Source organism: Cataglyphis hispanica, chromosome 12, assembly GCF_021464435.1.
Source record: "Cataglyphis hispanica isolate Lineage 1 chromosome 12, ULB_Chis1_1.0, whole genome shotgun sequence".
NCBI classification, from domain to species: Eukaryota; Metazoa; Arthropoda; class Insecta; order Hymenoptera; family Formicidae; genus Cataglyphis; species Cataglyphis hispanica.
Window position 1 is genome coordinate 745,485 of NC_065965.1, and position 21,083 is coordinate 766,567.

Consider the following 21,083-nt stretch of genomic DNA (forward strand, 5'->3'; position numbering starts at 1 on the left):
TATAGGTTCTCGCCAATGTACTTTATAATTTATGGTTTTAATTTACGCGGGAAAGGGAGGCAAACACAGAACACAGAAGCCATAGCCCTATTTAACCATAATACAAGTTGAAAAACAAGAATATTTATTGCAAAACGATTTCAAATAAAATTGTGTCCATTAATATTTGTAAAACATGGCGAACAAAGTGGCGAGAGACTACATTAAAGACAAAGGTGAGACTTTTATGTTTTTATATAATTTTTCAACTTTATGAGAAAAAGAAAATATTTATATGTCTATATAACTTGTCATTAATTATTTTCAATAATCTTAGCTTATATTAAGTAATGAATCAACACAAAATCAAACGCATAATTTTTTCAGAACAATTCAAGACTTTTTTCTTGGAATTTGTGGCAATGGATGATAATACAGAAAATAAAACTTTTAAATACAGACAGCAGCTGACCAAGATAGCTCACAGAGAACAAATTAGCTTTGAGATCGATTTAGATGATGTACAATCATTTGATGAGGAACTAGCTGCATCTGTTGCTAATAATACACGAAGATACACTAATTTAGTTTTGGATGTATGTATGATGTTGCTTGCATAAATATTACTATATTCAGAACTGTTCACTGTAAGAAATTTTCTTTGGCACATAGAGATAAAATCATAAAAATTCATTTATTACAAATAATATGAAATATATAAGTTTACATATATTTTATAATTATTTGTAAAAATTAATCAAACTTTGAATTTTTTTTTTATATATTTTAGTTGGTTCAAGAAATATTACCTGATTTCAAAGAGAGAGTTGTTTTACCTAAAGATTCATTGGATATTTATATGGAGCATCGATTATTAATACAGGCTCGTAATAGAGGCGAAGCTCAAGAAACCAGAGTTAAATATGCTCCCGAATTGATGCGTCGTTTGTAAGGAAATTTACTTTATATTTAGCTTTTTGTTAAAGTAAAAAGTAATCAAGACTGATGAAAGCATTATTTCTTTTTTAGTGAAGTGTATTTTAAAGATTTTTCTGATGCAAAAGCATATTCAGTAAGAGATATTAAGGCAGATAAGATTGGAAAGTTGGTGACAGTTAGAGGCATTGTTACTAAAACTACCGAAGTTAAGCCAATGATTGTTGTAGCGACATATACATGCGATGAATGCGGTTCAGAAGTGAGCCAACCGGTAAAGAATTATACTTTATATTTTATTTGTATATTTTTATATGTAATAGTTATTGTATAATGCAATAATTTATAATTTTTATATATAATAAACAAGATATTAAGAGTTATACATAAAATTCATTATTATAGGTACATTCTTTAAGTTTTATGCCATTACGGACATGTCCGAGTGAGGGATGTCGCGTGAACAAATCTGGTGGCAGATTATACTTGCAGACAAAAGGTTCAAAGTTTATCAAATTTCAAGAGCTGAAGTTGCAGGAACATGTAAGTTTATTTAAATATTTTAAGTTCAAACATTTATATATTTCTTCTTGAGATACTATTAATTTTTTTTACAGAGCGAACAAGTTCCGGTTGGCCACATACCACGATCCTTAACTATCTTTTGTCGAGGTGAAACAACGAGAAATTGCTTGCCTGGTGATCACGTTATTGTTACTGGTGTGTTCTTGCCCTTTGTGAAAACAGGTTTTCATGCTAAATCAGGGCCTGCGCTTTCCAGTGAAACTTATTTGGATGCACATGTAAGAATAGATATAACTCAATTTTACAATATGATTTTCTTTGACTCATTAAATTAAACTTTTAATTTAATTTCAGAAAATAGTATGTCTCAATAACGTAGATACGGTAGACGAGAATAACACCGAATTAACAGATCAAGAATTAAGTTTGTTAATGCAAGATGATTTTTACAACAAGTTGGCTTGTTCCTTAGCCCCAGAAATTTACGGGCTCGAAGATGTGAAAAAGGCATTACTTTTACTTCTCGTTGGTGGAACAGACAAAAAGAAAGGCGACATTAAAATTCGAGGTGAGGATATATAATTGATTATCACGAAACTTTTTGTATATTACATTTGATCTAAAAACAATATTATATTCATTTTTTATTTAGTATTTGAGATATCCTAGATACAATATGATGACCTAATCTTATTCTCACTCTTTTTAGGCAACATTAATATCTGCTTGATGGGAGATCCTGGTGTAGCGAAATCGCAATTATTATCTTATATCACACGATTAGCTTCAAGATCACAGTATACTACAGGGCGAGGCTCGTCTGGTGTGGGTTTAACCGCTGCAATCATGAAGGATCCTCTAACTGGTCAAATGACATTGGAGGGTGGAGCTTTGGTATTGGCGGATCAAGGAGTTTGCTGCATCGACGAGTTCGATAAAATGGCAGACGCGGACAGAACGGCAATTCACGAGGTGATGGAGCAACAAACTATATCTATTGCCAAAGCCGGCATAATGGCTCGTTTGAACGCTAGAGTATCCATATTGGCTGCTGCCAATCCGGCGTACGGTAGATACAATCCGCAAAGAACGGTTGAACAAAATATTCAATTGCCTGCCGCGTTGTTGTCGCGATTTGACTTATTGTGGCTTATTCAGGATCGCGCAGACCGAGGAAACGATCTTAAGTAAGTATATTCACATATTTTTAATTTAATTATTTCTAATTTTGTATTTAATTATTATTTTGATGTTTGTGTATTTTGCTAATAAATACAAATAATCTTTCATAGATTAGCACAACACATTACATATGTGCATCAACATTGCTCGCAACCTCCGACTGAAACGGAAGCTATAGATATGAAATTAATAAGAAAATATATAAATTTGTGTAAGACAAAAGAACCTATCGTATCAGAAGAATTAACGGAATATATTGTAGGTGTGTATGCAATGTGTGTTATTATCTTGTTTTCTTTAACGTTATTTCTCTTAAATTATTATACATATAAAATATTGATGTTATTTATATCATTTTATATTAAATTAAATTTATTCAACAAATACGTAATTGTTTAAAATTTATTGTTGCAGACTCTTATGTGGAAATGCGAAAAGAAGCGCGTAACAGCCATGACAAGACGTTTACTTCCGCTCGTAATCTACTAGCTATTCTTCGATTGTCAACGGCGTTAGCACGACTACGATTATCGAATGTGGTCGACAAGGACGACATTGCAGAAGCGAATAGATTGGTTGAGATGTCCAAGCATTCAATCAACTATTCTGAACAACGTACAAATAACACTCAACAGAATCCGATTAATAGAATTTTCCACCTGATACGGGAACTTGCCGGCGATAAAAAGACAGTCAAAGTGTCAGATATTTTGGAGCGATGCACGAGTAAGGGATTTAAACCCGATCCCGTGTACAGATGCATTGAGGAATACGAGGCGTTGAACGTGTGGCAGGTCAATCAAACCAGAAGATTGATTACTTTTATATAACTTAAACTTTTGTGTTTAAAGACAAGATATTTTCCGCAGAATCTGATGTATTTTTTTATATCCTGAAAGGATCTTGACAATAAATGATTAATATTTATTTGTTTAAGAGCATTTCTCACATACTTTTAATTAAATAAATTAAATGTGTATTAATTATATTATACACTATTTTAAAAAAAATTAAGAAACAATTTTTGTACTCTAAAAACTGGATTATTTCTAAACCGCTAAAACTCGAAGAAAGATCATTGTAAACAAAAAATAAAAAAATGTTTTGTAGACAAAATGTTATAGTTTATGGAATTTGAATTAAATTTTTTGAGAGAAATTTTTCTATCGAGTTTCGAAAATACGCTGTCAATAATATGCAATTTTAAGGAATAAAACAATACGTTACTTTTTTTTTAAACACAAAACAAGGAAGATACAAAAATTTTTAAAAACCACCGACAATATGTTAAAAGTTGGAACTTCAAGCTTCAAAATGCTTATTTAATTTTTTGTCTACGATGATTTTTTTTGTAGAATATTGATATCATTTTTCAAAAAATACAGAGTTAGTTTCAAAAATCGTGTAACTCGGTTAAAAAAATTAAGAAAAAAAAATAAGGAAATTTTAAAAAAAGTATTTTGTTGCCAAAATGTTAAAATTTATGAAACTTGAATTGGATTTTTTAAGAAAAATTTTTTTGTCGATCTGCAGTGTTAAAAATACATAATTTTAAATAACAAAACAATATGTTCTTTTTTTAAAGTACAGAACAAGAAAGACAAAAAATAAAAATGTGACAAACATTGATAATGTGTTAAAATTAAAACTTCAGGCTTCAAAATCTTTTTTAATTTTTTGTCTATGATTTTTTGTCGAATTTCAGTTCAATTTCGGTTCGAAAAAAAAAAACCCAATTTTTAGAGTATAAAAAGTGTTCCCTATTTTTTTTCGTATATAATTGAGAATATATATACTTCTATAACATATATAAAATTAATAATTTGACGCACTTTAAAAATTGTATCCGTTTTTCCTTTAGGACAGATTGATCAACAATCGATAAAGATAAAATCGTTGCAAGAATGTCGGTAAGTCGACATTTCATGCATATGCAAGAAGTCCAGGATCGACCGTTGGGGGCGCTGTGTTCGCGTGCGTAGGGTCGAACGTCGAATATATTCCGGTGATTCCGGGCCGGCGCTTCAGTCGCATCGAGTCGCTCGGGGGAGGTCAGTGTCGACGCGCGTTCCTCTCGCTCCCATTTCGCTCTCGCAACGCGTGCGGTCAAACGTGTACGAATGTGCGGTCGCGCGTGTGCGTATATATTATATACATACGTCACATATATATATATATATATATGTACATATATATACACGCATATATATCTAGAATCACATATGTGCGTTACACAGTGCGATAGGAGCAAAGTGGTCGAGCGTGCAAGTGCCGGGAGCACCGCTGGATATACGTGATTCGCGCCTGGATCGCGCTCTGCTGATCGCCGTCTCTGACCTCTCCTCTCTCTCTCTCTCTCTTATTCTCCTCCTTCATCTCTTTTTTTTTTTCATCTCTTTCCCCTCCTCCGTTTCGCGAACGCACCAAATGTTCGCGCCGCATGCCCCGAGTGCTCGCAGCACTGCCGCCGCTCGTTTTCGTCGCCGTCGTCGTGCCGTCTGACGTTCGGCAAACAATCATCGCGTTCCGATACGGTGGATGACTCCGCCGGGGACGAATCCGTAAAAGAAGAAGAAGAAGAAGAAGAAGAGGAACGCAAGAAGAAGAGAGAAACCAAGCACGCGCGAGAGAGAAACGAGATTCTCTCGCAAGAGCGTTCGCGTTCGAAATATTCTCCGATCGTGTGCGAATTTTCCTCGCGCGGTTTCTTCTCTCTTTCTCCCTCTCTCTCTCTCTCTCTCTCTCTCTCTCTCTCTCTATATATATATATATATATATATATATATATATATATATATATTCCTGTTTGTCGTCATCCGGAGCCATTTTGCCGAAATGAAAATAATACCGCGAGCCCTCGCGTTCTCCGCGCCTTCGACTCTACTCGCGATCTTCCTCGTGTGGTGCCACTGTGTACGCTCGGCGGTGTACGCGAAGTCGTTGCATCACTTGAAGACAACGTCCGTCGACAACGGCACCGAGATCGTCGCCAACTGCAATCTCATCAGGCCGTTTTTCGATACCAAGAACATCACGCTCGTGCCAGCCTCTGAGGACTCTTCGAACGGTAAGTGAATTTTTCTCACGACTCGAATTTATGCCGCTCTTGTCATCATCTCCATCTGTAATCTGTATTATTGACCAGCGTGAAGTTGGCGCTCAATTTTTTAAATTTAAAAAAAAACAAAAAAAAAAAAACGATCGAAGTTCTGGACGCCCCCGAAGAGTTCTAAAGTTCCTACTGTATTATTGTATTAATTTTGTATTCTATTATTATATCTCTGTCATATTTTTCACGCAAGAAATTTACTCTTAAGAATGAATTCGTCCCTCCAGGGAGTACTGTTGGAAAGCGACATCGAAGTCAGGTGAAACTGACATTTCTCTCACATACTTTGCTCTAAGAGAGAAAACGCGAATATTATGAGAGATAAATATAGAAACGGAGAAAAAACGGTCGAATAGATACGATGTTGATTGAACAAGATACATAATTGATGAATACTTGATTTAATAATTGAGATTGTTAGCGCAAATGCCTTCAGTCCTCTTAAACAATCGCATAATTGATCGATGAACTTGTGATATTCGCTGTAACATAAAGTTACGCAGTTTTTGTTTGTTAAAATGGTGTTACTTTTTTTGCTGATGTATGTATGTATGTATGTATGTATGTACATTGTATAACCTCTAACTTTCGCAATTTTTGAGATATCGGGTTAAATTTCTTTAAATGAATAGTATCATTAAAGGATGATTGATATTGAATTTGGTGAGGATCGATGAAAAGATTCAGTTTTTATAAAATCTTGAATTTTTTGATCAATGTCTGTACACGCTGTAACTTTCGCAAATTTTGAGATATCTTCCTCTATGAGGAAGCCAAAATTAAGAACCCGCTTACTTTAAGAAGCTTAAGCTTTGTGAGTGAAATAAAATGATGAGGAAGCAATGTGCAAATTTCTAACTTGCATAATTTTCATCTTGTTTCAATTTTCTCTAAAACTATTTTATTATGAATCGATAATGTCAGCTATTATTTTTGATTTTCTAATTACTCGTAATAATTAAATTTATCGGATAATTAATTTTTTACTAACTCGATAATAATTATTACTAATAATATATACTTCTATTATTATTATATACATTATTATATGTATATATATGGTGTGTATGTATGTGTGTGTGTGTGTATTTATTTATTTATTATTATTATTATTATTATTATTATAATACTGATATTAATAATCTTTCCTTGATTTTGACGCACATATTAGACTTACTAATACTGTGTGATTCCAAATGATTGTTAAAATTGCAATTAATATTCAATATTGCAATTAATATTCAATACCTAATATCATTAATATTGATATTGACATCATTCAGTATATAATAACAATATTTTATATTAAAAATTATGATTTTTGCGCGAATAAATTTATGCTCAAATTATTTCAAGTATCCTGTCATACGCGCGAATTTACAATTTTTTGCAAATGACGATTGAAAATGACGATTAGCAAATGCCATTCTCGTATTTATTTCACTAATTATGCGAAACACTGCCGTCTATAAGATTTGTCCTCGAAAATTAAAATTATTATTATAATTATAAATAATTAAAATTACAAATATCGTCATAATTGCACATTCAGATACTTCAAAAAAATTCGGGCGAGAATTTTTTTTTTAACATCGTCGTCGCGCGATTGATTCTCTTTGAAGAGGAGAGGAGATTTAACAAAGGAGGAATTTAACGCGACTATCGATTCTCCGATGTCAAAGAATCAATCATTTGCATAACTATATCGCTCATCGTAACATGACTATGCTTTTTACCGATTTTTTTTTCCCCCTCTTTCTATTCGTCATTTTTACTTCCTTGTCGCTTTTATGATTTATGCGATGATTTTTAGAACTTTGGAACTATTAATTCTATTGGCTAATATATACGACTCCGACGTGACGCACGCGTGTCCACGTGTTTTCTTCTTTTTTTTTTTTTTCATCAATCTTACAAGTTATTCATTTACGAAACAAATGTGTGCGTGATAAAACTTATTTTTACCAATCCAAAAATATAAAAGATAATTATTACAAATCTAGTCCGCTCCGATAACTGACCTTAACATGCTCTTTCCTTGTTTCTAGAAAAAAATATTGACGTTCTATGCAAGTATTACATATTTATACAAATTAAATAGCTGTCACACAGACAGCTATATATCTTTCTTTCTTTTTTTTTTCACATTTGTTATTTTTCATCTGAACATTGTTAGCCGTATTTTTTTATTTCTCTCTAAAAGTTTGTTATTTTAATACTCAAAGAAATCTAATATATTATTTTAATATTTAATATACCACTACAAATACACATTCAATTATTAATATTAATACTTTTAATATTAATATTTATATTTCTGTATTTACTTGTTTACACAGTACTTTTTTACTGTTTTACATATTTCTATATTTAAATATTTATCTCTATAGTTATTCATATTTTTAATCGTGCTATATAGCTCGATGTATATAGCTCTTTAAATTCGATGTAGCTTCGTTCGCTAAACCGGTTCCCCCAGAGGCGAAGAAGAATGCACGTCACCGCGAGATTTCGATCGATTGCGACGCGGCATATTTTCTGATCTCGGTTGAAATTATCGCGCGCAAACATTATTATTATATCGTTCCCGAACATTGCTATTAATACTGAATGCATGTATGTTCGATGAAGACCTTTATTTATTTAACATTCTTGTATTTAATATGATTAGAATGCACAATGCATTGGAATCAGAATAGCTGTTTGAGTTTAAGAAAATAAAAGATACATGTAAAAATAGAAAAATATATAACAAAATAAAAAATATTTAAATAATTAAATAATTAAAAATCTTAAATAATTTTTTTGGAAATCTATTTCTTAAGAATTTTGAATAAAACGCGATAAAAGAAGACAGAGAGAGAGAGAGAGAGAGAGAGAACTCTATCAAAAAATATCGTGATTCCATGTAAAGATATTTAAATAGGAAAATAATAAAAGAATTTTTGTATAATAAAAGCGTAATGCTGGCACTTTTATTTTTTTTTTTATACATTTAATTGCACGTCCCACCAGCTGTCTCAAAATCATGAAAAACTTTTACATTTTTCGGAAAGGAGAATTTATCGATTTATATAACCAGAGCTTGTCAATTATATCGAAGTCTTCGATTAACAAAAGTGTCACTCGAATATCGACATTCTCTTCGAAAATTGAAAAATTATAGATTATATCCGATATGGTGAAAATTCCGGTGACACGACGTGTGTGTGTGTGTGTGTGTGTGTGACGAAACGTAAAATCGCGAAGCGTGAATACGAACCCGATTAATTCGACGAAACGAAATTCCTCCTCCGTGTGATAAAATAATATTTGACGTAATAAAATTTCCGCTCGATCGTGTTACGGAGATTACGCGATCGCATTTCAATTACATTACGTTCTTTTTTTCAACGTTTCTCACAAAATATGTAGGTCGGATTACACCAGGCTTTTACACCGCGGGTCGAGTTTTATGCAGTTTGACGTTTAGACTCAAGTCCCCCATCCCCCCTCCTCCCCCTCCTTCCCCCCGCCCGCCTCGTCGTGCTCCAATTTGATTTAGCTTTAGACGGAGGGGGAGCGTCCCCTAATGTAGGTGACTTTGCGCAATAATAACGTGAAGCATCTCTTTTCCCTTTTTCTTTTTCCAGCGACGTGCCATGGCAAGTGCTGCAGCAAGGAGATGGAGGAGCGTTTGAAGCAACAAGCTCGGGCCGACTTCCACAATCTGATTCATCATCACAGCAGAAGTCTGCAGGGTCTCCTCGTCACCACCGCCGACGCTCTTAGAGGTAGGACGCTCTATCTCTCTCTTCGCCTCCTAGCACGCTCGCGCCGCCGAGTGCCGCAAAGTGCTTTCGCGCGAAAAGCAGAATTAATACACGCGTACATGTAAATTCGTAATAACTGCTGCCTGTACGGTTATATACTTTTGAAAGTGTATGTACAATTTAAAGTGATTTAAAATTACTTTTCACCGTCCATTGATTTGTTACGGTTGGCATATCTGAATAATTAAGTGATCAGCTGATTTATTTTTGTGCATAAATCGATTCTATTTTTCCCCCCCCCCCCAAGTACGATAGTTAGTTGTTTAATGAAAATTGACTTAATGCTGAAATATCGGTGCAATTATTCTTTAACGTGACTGTTGCATATTTATTTATATGTGTTATTGTGTCACAGAATATTGAAATAGCTTTTAGCAGGTATCAGATTCGCGTTTAATATTGCATTATTGATGTATAAAATGATAAATGAATTTTACATTAAATGAATATATTTTCGAATGCTGTGTATAACGAACAGAATTACGAGAACTTAAGTTCGAATTATTTGAGAGAGATAAATACAGGAGCAATATGTCATTATTAGATTACTCCAAAAAGAAAGAATGCTACTGCAAAAAGAAAGAGAAAACTATAAAGCTGAATCCATAATGAACGAAGGAACGAATATGAACCAACCCAAATAAATATCGGCGTACGAGGCGTGAAAGAAAAGGTTTAAATATAAAAAAAAATATAAAAAGATTAATAATTTATTTATTATAATATTATTTAATTTTGTTATTATTATTATTTAATTTTTATTATTATTATTATTTCATTTTGTTATTATTATTATTTTCATCTTCTTCTTCTTCTTCTTCTTATTATTATTATTATTATTATTATTAATTTATATTATTTACTTTTAATTTATTATTTAATTTTTAATTATTATTGTCATTATTTTTTTATAATTTAATTATTAATTTTTTAAATATTTTCTATAAGATGTATAGTTTTCTGTATAATTATTAATTAAATAATATTTCTTCATTGACGTTCGCTATTGGTAATAGCTGACTATTCGTCAGCTTAAGAGACTCGCTATTATAATACTTGTAATGTGTCATGTATCCTCTGGGATACATGAAACTCACAGGTAAACGAAGCGGGATGAGTAAAATGACCTGCGGTTTATTCCTCGTTTCCGGCGTTTTGTCATTAGAATCGCTAAGAAGCTTTCATTCATCCTTCGACACGTTTGATTTATGGAATTTTCCATCGATCGTTGTATCGGCAAAGGTTTCGACAAAAGGTAGGTGGAGAGAGAGACGCATCTCTTCTCTCCCTGAAAAAAAAAAAAGAAAAAGAAAGACCTCCGCCGCGTTCATTCTAGGAGACCGGAGGACGGTCGGCAAAATTATCGGGATGAAAGCTAGCTCTCTTCCGGGGCACCGGCACCCCGAAGAACTCACCGCGGGGCCCTCGCCGGATATTGCCGGTCTTCGCGAAGAATCGCGAAGCCGTTCTCTCCGCCTTATACGGGGACAGGAGACTGAACGCGAACCTCCCTCCTATCCGATTCTCTCGCTATCTCTCCCTTCCTTCCCCCTTTCTCTCTCGCTCCCACGATCCGTCCCTTTAATTCCTGGGCATGGCCTCGCGTTCAGATGCCGCAAATATGTCACTCCTTATTTCGAGCGCTTATCTCGACGGCGCGCGAGCTGAATATTATTCTCGCGTACGAGAGATTAACACCGGCGATGTCAAGCCGCGTGACTCATATATCTTTGCGGCTTTGCATATTACACATCTCGTTACTATAAATTATTGTAAATTATTCCCACATTGTTTCTGTGACGATAATACAAAACAGATTATGGTCTACACTTTTCACACTTACATTATATTATTTTAATCGCGCAAGTTTTTAATTTTCCCTCTTCTTTTTTTTTTAATTTCCGAAAATATTCCTTACGTCGGTTTTCAATCATCGATCCACAGGGTTGTGCAGCTCCTTAGTCAATTCGATTACGTGGTCAGTCCGGTATTTATACCGGTATGTCGTCGCTTAACCGGTACGCATCACACGCGCACGCACTCACACGCGCACGCACTCACACGCACACACACACACACACACACACGCATGACAGAACGAGAAAGAGGAAGATAGCGGCAAGGCGCGTTCGCAAAGCGCGTGTCGTTGCCTCGGTAACACGGCGTCTAGAATTCAAGCACAGACTCCGCTCTCTGCTATTTTTGATGCCGCGAAAAACTTACTTTCTCTCTCTCTCTCTTTCTCCTTGCTGAGCGAAGTATTTGCATCTTGGCGGGAACAAGAGCGTCCCGCATTTTTCGCAGCCTTTCACCGAAACTGAGCTCCCTTCCATCTCCGAATCTTCAAATTTGATTCTTGAAGCTGTAGTTTTTATTATTATTTTTTAGAATTTTTTTTTTTTTAAATAAGATAAAGTAAAGAACTGTTTAATTCTTCAATTCATAATACATACATTGTCATTGTCTTTTATTGGCAGTTTAAAATTTTATTTTTTTTTTTATCTTGGACACTCTAATTGCGACGAATATAATTATGTAGCTTTATGGATTAATTTAGTGTTAAATATATCGGAATTTTTGCCTTTTAACGATATTTCTTGACAACTTAATTTAATAAATTATTTAAAAAATCTGTGCTATTAATAGAAATTATTGAAAAACATTTTGTTTGTTTGGTTATTTTATTTAGGCTTAAAATTCTATCGTTCAGAGACGTTTCAAAAAAAATTCAGGAAGGTTTTTTCTTTTTAATTATTTCATTAATGTCTATCTCGAAATTTTTAATATTGGATTTTCCATTTTTTTCTTGATTATATTTTTAAATATTTTTCTTTTAAAAATGTTATGTTACCTAGTAACACAACATTTACGTAGGTCACATTGTTTACACAGAGAAAAAAGATCTTAATAAAATTCTTCGATAAACGGATACTCAAATCCGAAGAGATTAACATACACAGATAAGAAGTCTCGTTTTACGTTTGATAAAGATCGACGTAACTTCTGATAGAATTAAAAAGGGGGTACGTATCATTATCAATATTTATCGTCGGATTTATTTTCGTCCATTCGACGTCCGAATCTCCGTAATTGAAGGAAAATAGGTCCACGTCGCTTTTGAAGTCTCAATTAACGCAGGCATAATCCGTCTCGACAAGTAACGTTTCGCACAAGGAGGAAAGTCTGAAGGTTCTCTTACCGTTCTCTTGCCGAGTGAAAGAGAGATAGCGATGACAGCTACGAGATATCGCAACGCGTATTTTTATATGGCCATTAATTTTAATTAACGCAGACATATCCAGAAAAATAAATTAAACCGCTTTACTCCGTTGCGATGGCGCGAAACTTTCGTCCGCGAGATATAATTCCGAAGCGCAATGTCGCAAATCAGATATCGAAACCGGTATATTTTTCCGCTGTCCAATTTTAGTGTCGTACACGACGTCTTTTCGCGAGGAGAAATCGATATTTCGACAGAAACATTCCGAATGATTCTAAAAAATCGGTTGTAAATTTTCGTTATGGAGTTTTATGAAATCTTATGTGTGCTTTTTTATCTCATATCATTACTCTTTCTTTCTTTTTCTTATGTATAATTAATAATATAATAATATACTTATATAATATAATAATATAATAAATATAAACAATATAATAAATATAAATAATATAATAATTATAATAACATAATTATTATATAATTAAATTATACATATATACTTCATAGAGAATTAAAATTATATTTTTTAGATAATTTTAGATAGAGTTTATTTTAACAGAGAGAAAGAATTTTAATTTAAGGCTTACAAAAATATATGATGACAAAAATTGGAAACTTGCAAAAAATGATATTTTTGTCGAGGAAAAATCATCTTAAAATAATCTCAAGAATTTATCCTTAAACCTTGTTGCGGGACACCCTGTATATACAATAAAATATTATATATAATAAAATATTATATATATATATTATAAATATATTTATTATACATATTATATTTATTATATGTATATGTATATATGTATATATGTATATGTATTTTATATAAAATTTTTAATTATATATATATATATATATATATATATATATATATATATACATATATAATTTAAATATATATATATAATTTTATAATTTTGATTAAACTACAATTTATTATATAATACATTTATTATCAAGTACATAATGTGCATATTCTATATTATATATTACAATTTTATTTTTTTATACGCATACGCAATACTTGTACATTTGCATCAAATTGTCAGAACTTCAAAACTATCCATAATTGACACTTTTATTCTCAACAGTCGATACCATTAACATAAAAACACCTTTCGCCCTTATTATTGTCTAATCGTCACTTCCCTTAGGATTATTAGAACCGTGGGGTGCACACTTTCGTCAGATGAAGAAGTGTGCATAGATCCTTGCCTGAGCCACTTGAAACTGAAACGAAAATCGAGAAGCACTTCTTCTCCGTGTTTCTTCGTTTTACGCCTTCGCGATTAAGTGCGTCTCTTAAGCACGCTCTTCTTGTCACACTCACGAAATCTCAAGTGGGCGCACTTGCATGAGGAATCATTTGATCGAATTAGATTAGGAAAAGGATTGGTAAAAGAAGAAAAAATAAAGGCAGGAAACGCAAGGATAAACCGCTGATGAATCACGTACAAGGTCGAATACTATTAATAGATTCTCTGGATAAATCAATTTGTTCAACTCTTTCAATCATCTGAGCAATTTTTTTTTAATATTTTAATTTATTAATATTTTTTAGTATAATTTTCGTACATGGAGATTTCCTTGTAATATTTTTTAAAACAATATAAGCGATTATTTTTCTTTTTAATAAAGGCAAATTTTTATTATTCATTGATATACGTTATTTTTAGAAATAATATTTCCTAACATTTGCTAACGAAAGAATAACAGTCATCCGAAAAGAATTTTAGCAGTTAATTTTTGAATAATTTACAGTCTAGTCACTCGAAGATAAAATTATCGTTTGGTAACGTGTCACAAACAAGAATGTCGATTTATTGTTTTACTATCTTAGACTTTTAAAGGATACACTTTCGGTCTCCATTTTCAAAAATTGATTCTTTGTCTTACATATTTTATCTATTTAAAAAATTTTTTTTAGATAAGACCTCGCATTTCCTTTCATCTCTCTTGAATAATACGTTCCTTTGAAAAAAATTGTCAAAATTCTCGACATTCTTACGGTCTTACGCAATCGTGCGATATGGAGAAAGAGAAAATGCAGATCTCTTCTCAAGAGTCGTATAAAATATTAAAGAGAGCGCATTTTTGCAGAGACGGTGATTGTTCTGCTGCGAAAGTCGGAGAACAAGACGCTGACCATGTTCGACCAGGTGTACCGCTCGATGGCGGTGCTGAGCAGGCCCTCGATCCGATCGCTCTACCAGGCGATGGTGGACTACGTGTCGCCCGTTGATACCCCGGACGACCAGCAAGCGTTGACGCGAGACACGTTGCAGGAGCGCTTCCGCGAGTTCTTCACGCGTCTCTTCCCCATCGCCTATCACTTCGTCGTCAATCAGCATCAGGATCGTCGGGATTTCACCGAAAAGTTCAAGTCCTGCTTGTACGAGACAATGGACGACATACAGCCGTTTGGTGACGTGCCCCAAGAATTATTCAAGAAGATTAGCAAGAGTCTGGAGGCTACCAGAGTGCTGATACAGGCTCTAAGCCTCGGCAAAACCTTTCTCGACGGCACCGATAGCGTGCTGTTCGCTGTCGGCAGTAGCAATAGTCCTCAGCAAGAGGCCTGCTACAATGCCCTGCTCAGGATGACCTATTGTCCAAAGTGCAAAGGAATCGGAAAGGATGTGCGATCCTGTAACGGTTTCTGCATGAACGTAATAAGGTGAGTCACACTGCTGATCCATGAGAAAAAATTCCAAAAATTTCCGACACCAATATCCCTTTTCTCATGGGCGTCGAAATAGGTGTGACAAATCCGTGTTTTCGGACACAATGGACAGCGCAAGTAAATCGGCCGAATAGCGACGCTTTTGTACCTTCCTCCTCGATTAATTTTGCCGTATTGAATTGCAGTCGTTGAATTGATCATTAATACAATTATTTGCATTGATAATTATTATAATTATTTTATAATTAATGTATCCCGCGGACTGAGAGCTATACATATATTTTTCCAATTGCTTAGATTTGTAATTATTTGTGATTATTTTGCACAGAGATTGTTATAATTATCAAAAAAAAAAAAGAGAGAAAATTTCTGATAGACCTGTGTAATAATCACGCGTGATAATAGCAGGTGTATCTTCGTGTTGCGAGCAAAAAAAATGAGATAAAAAAAAACATGCAAATATGTAAACGTTGCAGAGGCTGCCTGGCAGAGCCGGCGTACGAACTGGATCTCGCATGGTCCGGCTACGTGGAAACAGTCGGGAGGCTCGTCGCGGCGGTGGACAACGATAACAATCCCCTGGAATTGAACATCAAGAATGCCGTCAGACAGTTGGACTCCCGCATTTCGGATGCCATTATGCACGCGATGGAGGACGGACCGTCGCTCGAGGAGAAGGTAAGTGCGAGAGTATTTCATATTCATATTCAACAGGCTAGCCCGATCTGCCCGGGACACCGCTTCCGAGAATTTTATAATCTCTCTTCGCGTGAATCGAATTTTTCGTTCACTCATTCATTCACTATTCGTATCAGAAGTGGATGAAAAAATAAGATTCCCTTTTTTATTACAACTTTTATTTACAACTTATATACAAATTGGATTTATTTATGTTAGTGAAGTTGATTATTAGTTGACATTTATGACTACTTTTCTCTCTCTCTTTTTTTCTCCTCTCTCTTTCTTTTTCTCTCTCTTGATTTAGTCTTTGAGAAGATTTTTACACGAATATTTTATATTTTTTTTTTTTTAGAGAATAGCAATAGAAACATATATATTTTATGTGACAAGTATCAATTTTATTTGGATTTTATTTTGCTCTCTTATTTTATTATCTTTATATGCTTCCTACAATATATATATTTATGATAGCATCGATATGATATAGTTTATTTAACAATCAATATATAATTGATTTGGATTGGATTTCTAAAGAGTAATTTATTTTATTAAAAAAAACCAAGATCAAGCTTTTAATATATTTATATCACACACATCATATGCTAATATAATACAAAATATAATTAATATTATTAATAAATTAATAAAGCGAGAGAGAGAGAGAGAGAGAGAGAGAGAGAAATAGAAGCAAAAATAATATATTTAATATATAATATAAATAATAATATTAATAAAAATTTAATAAGTTATAATTAAGAGATAAATAATTCGAAAAAAAATCACTAAAAATTTTACTTCCCACAATATCGGATGAAATCCTCGAGCCAACCATATACCGTTTCACTGCAGCCGTTACCCCTATATTCGACTTCCATACAACGCGCCACCTTATTCCCCACATATTACGATCCTCGAGACAATTCTTCGTTCGGTGAACACGCATAAGTTATGCCCTCGCGCCATCGTTCGCCTTGCCGCCCTCCTCCGTCGTTCCCCTCGCGTCGCCCACCTCCTCCACCTACCAATCTACCTACACCACGATTTCTCGTCCCTTCGTTCCGGTTCTCGACCCCGAGTTGCCGACGAAATGGGCCGCTCCGCTCGCGCGCGCGCGGAACGCAATTAAAAGTTTCTCACACGGACGGTCACGCCGCGCCGCGACGACAGAATCGATCCTTCGCTTAGAAGCCAGATTCCCGCTCTCTCTACGGTTCTTCCTTCCTCTTTCCAGCGAAATCGATTCGCGGTTGCCGATTGTCCTCGGTCACCCCATTTCGCCTTAACTAACCCGCGGTTCTTGTAACTCTCTCTGTGCTTTAAATATGAAACGAAATTTATATATTTTAGATATTATAGATTATTTTGTGTATAAAATATATATATATATATATATATATATATATATATATATATATACCACTTTCTTATCGATAGCTTACTAAACAGCTGATTTTTGTCATTCTTCTGTCATTAAATATTTTTGTACAAAAATATATAACGACAGGAGGATGACAGAAATCAGCTGTTCGATTAAAATAACCGTGTTATTTTTGTACAAAATATTTAATTTAGATTTTAATCGAAGACTCGATTAAGTTTTGACTTCTGAATACATATACAACGATAAATAGCGAGAAATGTTGATGATACAGTGTACCTTGTTTCGACTTGACGTAGGCAATTGTGCGGCTGTCATTTCAGTGTATTCTCGGGACGGGAGAGAAAGAGAGGATATATTTTATTATATCCGCTTCTAATCGCGAGAGTCTTATCGCGCATCGATTTCGGACTCGTCGAATCGCGAACAAAGGTCTGCCTTACGAACCGAAGCAGGACCGGCAGGAGGGGGAGGGAGAGTGGCGGGCCCCCGTGAGAGACCGGCGGCAGGTCCCCTGTTCGTACCTGTTTGTACCTTCGTATTGTATGTGTATATATATATACATACCTACCTACCTACCTACCTACCTACACCCGATACCGCACGTATAGACCTGTTCGACCCGCTGCATTCAGAGGGTCCTCTCTCTCTCTCTCTCTCTCTCTCTCTCTCTCTCTCTCTCACTCACTCGCACTAATAATTCCCGGCGGTCGGCGGCCCGGGCGCATTCTGCGAGCGTTACGTGTCTGCATTCCACGTGCAGGCCCTCGGTCTCCCTTTTTTCACCGCGGCAGCCGTGGGGGCCCCGGGGATCGTTAAGGTAGCACCTTAACGGCCTTTTTACGAAAAGGCGCCCGACGAGGTGTTCCCCCGCGCGCATCCCCGTCAATGTCCCTCATTATTATTCATCCCGCGGCGCCTCGTGTATATATATATATATATATATATATATATATATATATATATATATATGAGAACGTTTAACTTATTCCGACCGACGGATATTCTCTTTCTATTTTTTTTTCTGAGTCTCCGTATCGGGAGAGTAGTTCGACAAAAGTCACCTTACCGCCATGCACCGCCCCCCTCCCTCCTCCCCGCCCGCATTTCTGGATCAGCATGGGAATTTTGAGACGAAAGGCGGGAGAGTGGCTAAAGTAAAAGGGATTAGCGAGACGAAGCTCACGGACCTGTTAATCTCTCCGTTGAATCTACAAAGGATTTTGTTACTTTTCCCTGTAGATCGTGTTGAAATTGTCACGAATGGAAAAAGAATCTCTCGAATATGAAACGTAGTTAAAGTAATAGCTCTCGTTATTTGCGAATCGCTCTTAACGTCAGTGAGTATTTTCTCGAATAATAAACGAGGCGTACCTGCTAGATTTGTCGGAAATATAACGAAGATTGTTGGATTATTTGCAGGAATAAAAATATTGAATGCAGTTTTTGCGTGAATCTGACATTGGGGTTCGTTGAAACTCTAGAACTCTATCGAAATTTTCATTCTAGTCAAATCATCTCTTTCTCCCTCTTTCTCTTCGTACTTTAATAGAGCTATTTAGAAAGAGCTTTATTTTAAAATTGGATTTTATTACATGCGATGTTGGTTTTTTTTATATAGATACATTTGCACATGTAGAAAAGTTTCTGTTTTATTTATTGATACAAAAATGCAAACTTTAATGGAATAAGATTTTATACAATTTCATTAATTTATATGATTTTATGTGCTATTGAATTATCTTTTCTCGTTCTAGAAAAATAAAACTTTTGTAGCAATGTCTCTTTTCTCAAGCGACTCATTCAAATAGCATGCAAATTATTCTCGAGTATCGCACTATTTGACTGAATTGTTTGAGAGAGGCAGTTCCTTCTAAATCCTCTGTTTGTCTTGAGCGACGAAGACGAGTGAGTGTCCGTCCTTAGGATCGTCGTTTCGCGGATTCATCGCAAGTATTCGCAAAGAAACATCCTTTATCCCCGGGTGGCGCCTGAGATCCTTACGACCTCGCTCGAGCGCTTCTATAATTGGGCGAACACGAAAAAGGAGGCATTGTCGTCTCGCTTTCTTTCCCTCTTTCACGGCCCCCTTTCTCAAGCGGAATTAATCTTTCGTCTTGTTATATTCGTCCTGTTGTACATCCTCTTTCTCCCACACCCACATTTTGCGACGCAAAGACATTCGTTTCAGGTTCGCGATTAATCCTAATCGGAATTTTTTTATTTTCGGAAACGCTTAATCCCAGGATTATCGATCCTTATGTGGACCCACTACATCCTTACACCGAATGGTCAACTAATGAAAATACTGTGCAATGGATAGGATAGGATCGCATATAAATGGAGAATTTATTAATATTTTATTATTATTTATTAATTTATTTATTATTTTTTATTATTATTTAATAATTTTATTTAATAATTTTGTAACAATTTTTATTTATAATTTTGTGAACATAATAATTTTGAGTTTTTTTAAATATTTCGATTCATCTATATTTGAGGATACTTAATACGACGATAAGTCTTTTTTTTTACAGTCTTGTAAATTGCTCGAAATTTGATTTAGCTCGCGCTAAATGGTTGCCCAGGTTTGACCCAGATCCGTGATGGACAGATTACTGTGTAATTTAGGCAAACGTATTTACGTGTTATCGGATTCAATCGCTTAATTCGAACTCGCGAATATGTTAGGGCTATCTGGATATATATGCGACATATTGCATATCATTTCGGATAATTCCGCTTCAATGAAATCTGATAGTAGGCTAAATGTCAATCTCGGAATAATTGTTTTCTAAGCAATAATCAATATGATATTTTTTTAATAATAAATATGATATATCATTGACTTGCATCGAATTGTTGGAGTAATTTTTTATTAAGGAGACGAATATTATATTTTTTAATATATTTATATCATATATACACTAATATAATTGATATAATGAAAAGAGAGGGAAGCAAAAATAATCTTAATAAAAATTTGATAAATTATAATTAAAAAACAATTTTAAAAATCACTAAAAATTTTATTTTACGAAAGAGGTACATTATATATCATATTATTACATCATCGGGCAAAAAAGCCGAGTCCATCCCATGATACATTTAATGTTCGTATACGTGCCGGTAATCCGATGTCGGGGACAAAAGACATGTTCTTGGCGATCTCGGCTAGACGCAGCGGTTCGATATCACGAATCACATATTTATGTGTATCTTTGAGACGATAAACGTCCGTATTGGCGCGGAAATCACAGTGTCTCTCATCCCTTCTGGTCCCTGCTATTCCCTCTCTCTTTCTCTCTCTCTCTCTTCCTGAAGATAGATATATGACGGAGCCACAGTTTCTTTGACTTCGACCCAGCCTCCTACGCGGTCGATGCAATCATCCGGTGACGAGAAACAACGCTTGCATAGCGTAGAACCGCGAGGGGTAGGCGAGTGAGAAGAAGAAAAAGAGAAGAAGATGAAGACGATGGTGAGGATGATGATGACGATGATGATGATGATGGAGGAAGTGGAGAAGAGGCATTGGCACGGTGCCGGGCGAGGAATCAATGACCTATTCCTCC

At 34.8% G+C, this 21,083-nt stretch overlaps 2 protein-coding genes across 2 annotated transcripts in view; both read left to right on the forward strand.

The window, feature by feature from the left end:
- The first annotated feature begins 54 nt into the window (after positions 1-54).
- Positions 55-3,549, forward strand: LOC126853549 (DNA replication licensing factor Mcm7). Its single transcript, XM_050599386.1, has 10 exons — positions 55-215; positions 367-575; positions 770-927; positions 1,009-1,189; positions 1,321-1,458; positions 1,533-1,718; positions 1,795-2,008; positions 2,150-2,627; positions 2,733-2,884; positions 3,037-3,549. Exons 1-10 carry the CDS (start codon positions 176-178, stop codon positions 3,450-3,452), a joined length of 2,172 nt encoding a protein of 723 aa, XP_050455343.1. The 5' UTR covers positions 55-175; the 3' UTR covers positions 3,453-3,549.
- A 1,118-nt stretch (positions 3,550-4,667) lies between these two features.
- LOC126853390 (division abnormally delayed protein) overlaps positions 4,668-21,083 on the forward strand; it is a 52,297-nt gene continuing 35,881 nt past the window's right edge. The window contains exons 1-4 of the mRNA XM_050599084.1: positions 4,668-5,689; positions 9,364-9,504; positions 14,864-15,440; positions 15,923-16,124. Coding sequence (XP_050455041.1) covers positions 5,458-5,689; positions 9,364-9,504; positions 14,864-15,440; positions 15,923-16,124 — 1,152 coding nt within the window. The 5' untranslated portion in view covers positions 4,668-5,457. The remainder of the gene's footprint in view (positions 5,690-9,363; positions 9,505-14,863; positions 15,441-15,922; positions 16,125-21,083) is intronic.

What these genes read in the sequence shown, in the direction of transcription:
- LOC126853549 (XM_050599386.1), top strand. Translation starts at nt 176, where the DNA reads ATGGCGAACAAAGTGGCGAGAGACTACATTAAAGACAAAG. An exon ending in CCCGAATTGATGCGTCGTTT is followed by an intron (nt 928 to 1,008) that starts GTAAGGAAATTT and finishes TTTCTTTTTTAG; the next exon opens with TGAAGTGTATTTTAAAGATT. An exon ending in GACCGAGGAAACGATCTTAA is followed by an intron (nt 2,628 to 2,732) that starts GTAAGTATATTC and finishes AATCTTTCATAG; the next exon opens with ATTAGCACAACACATTACAT.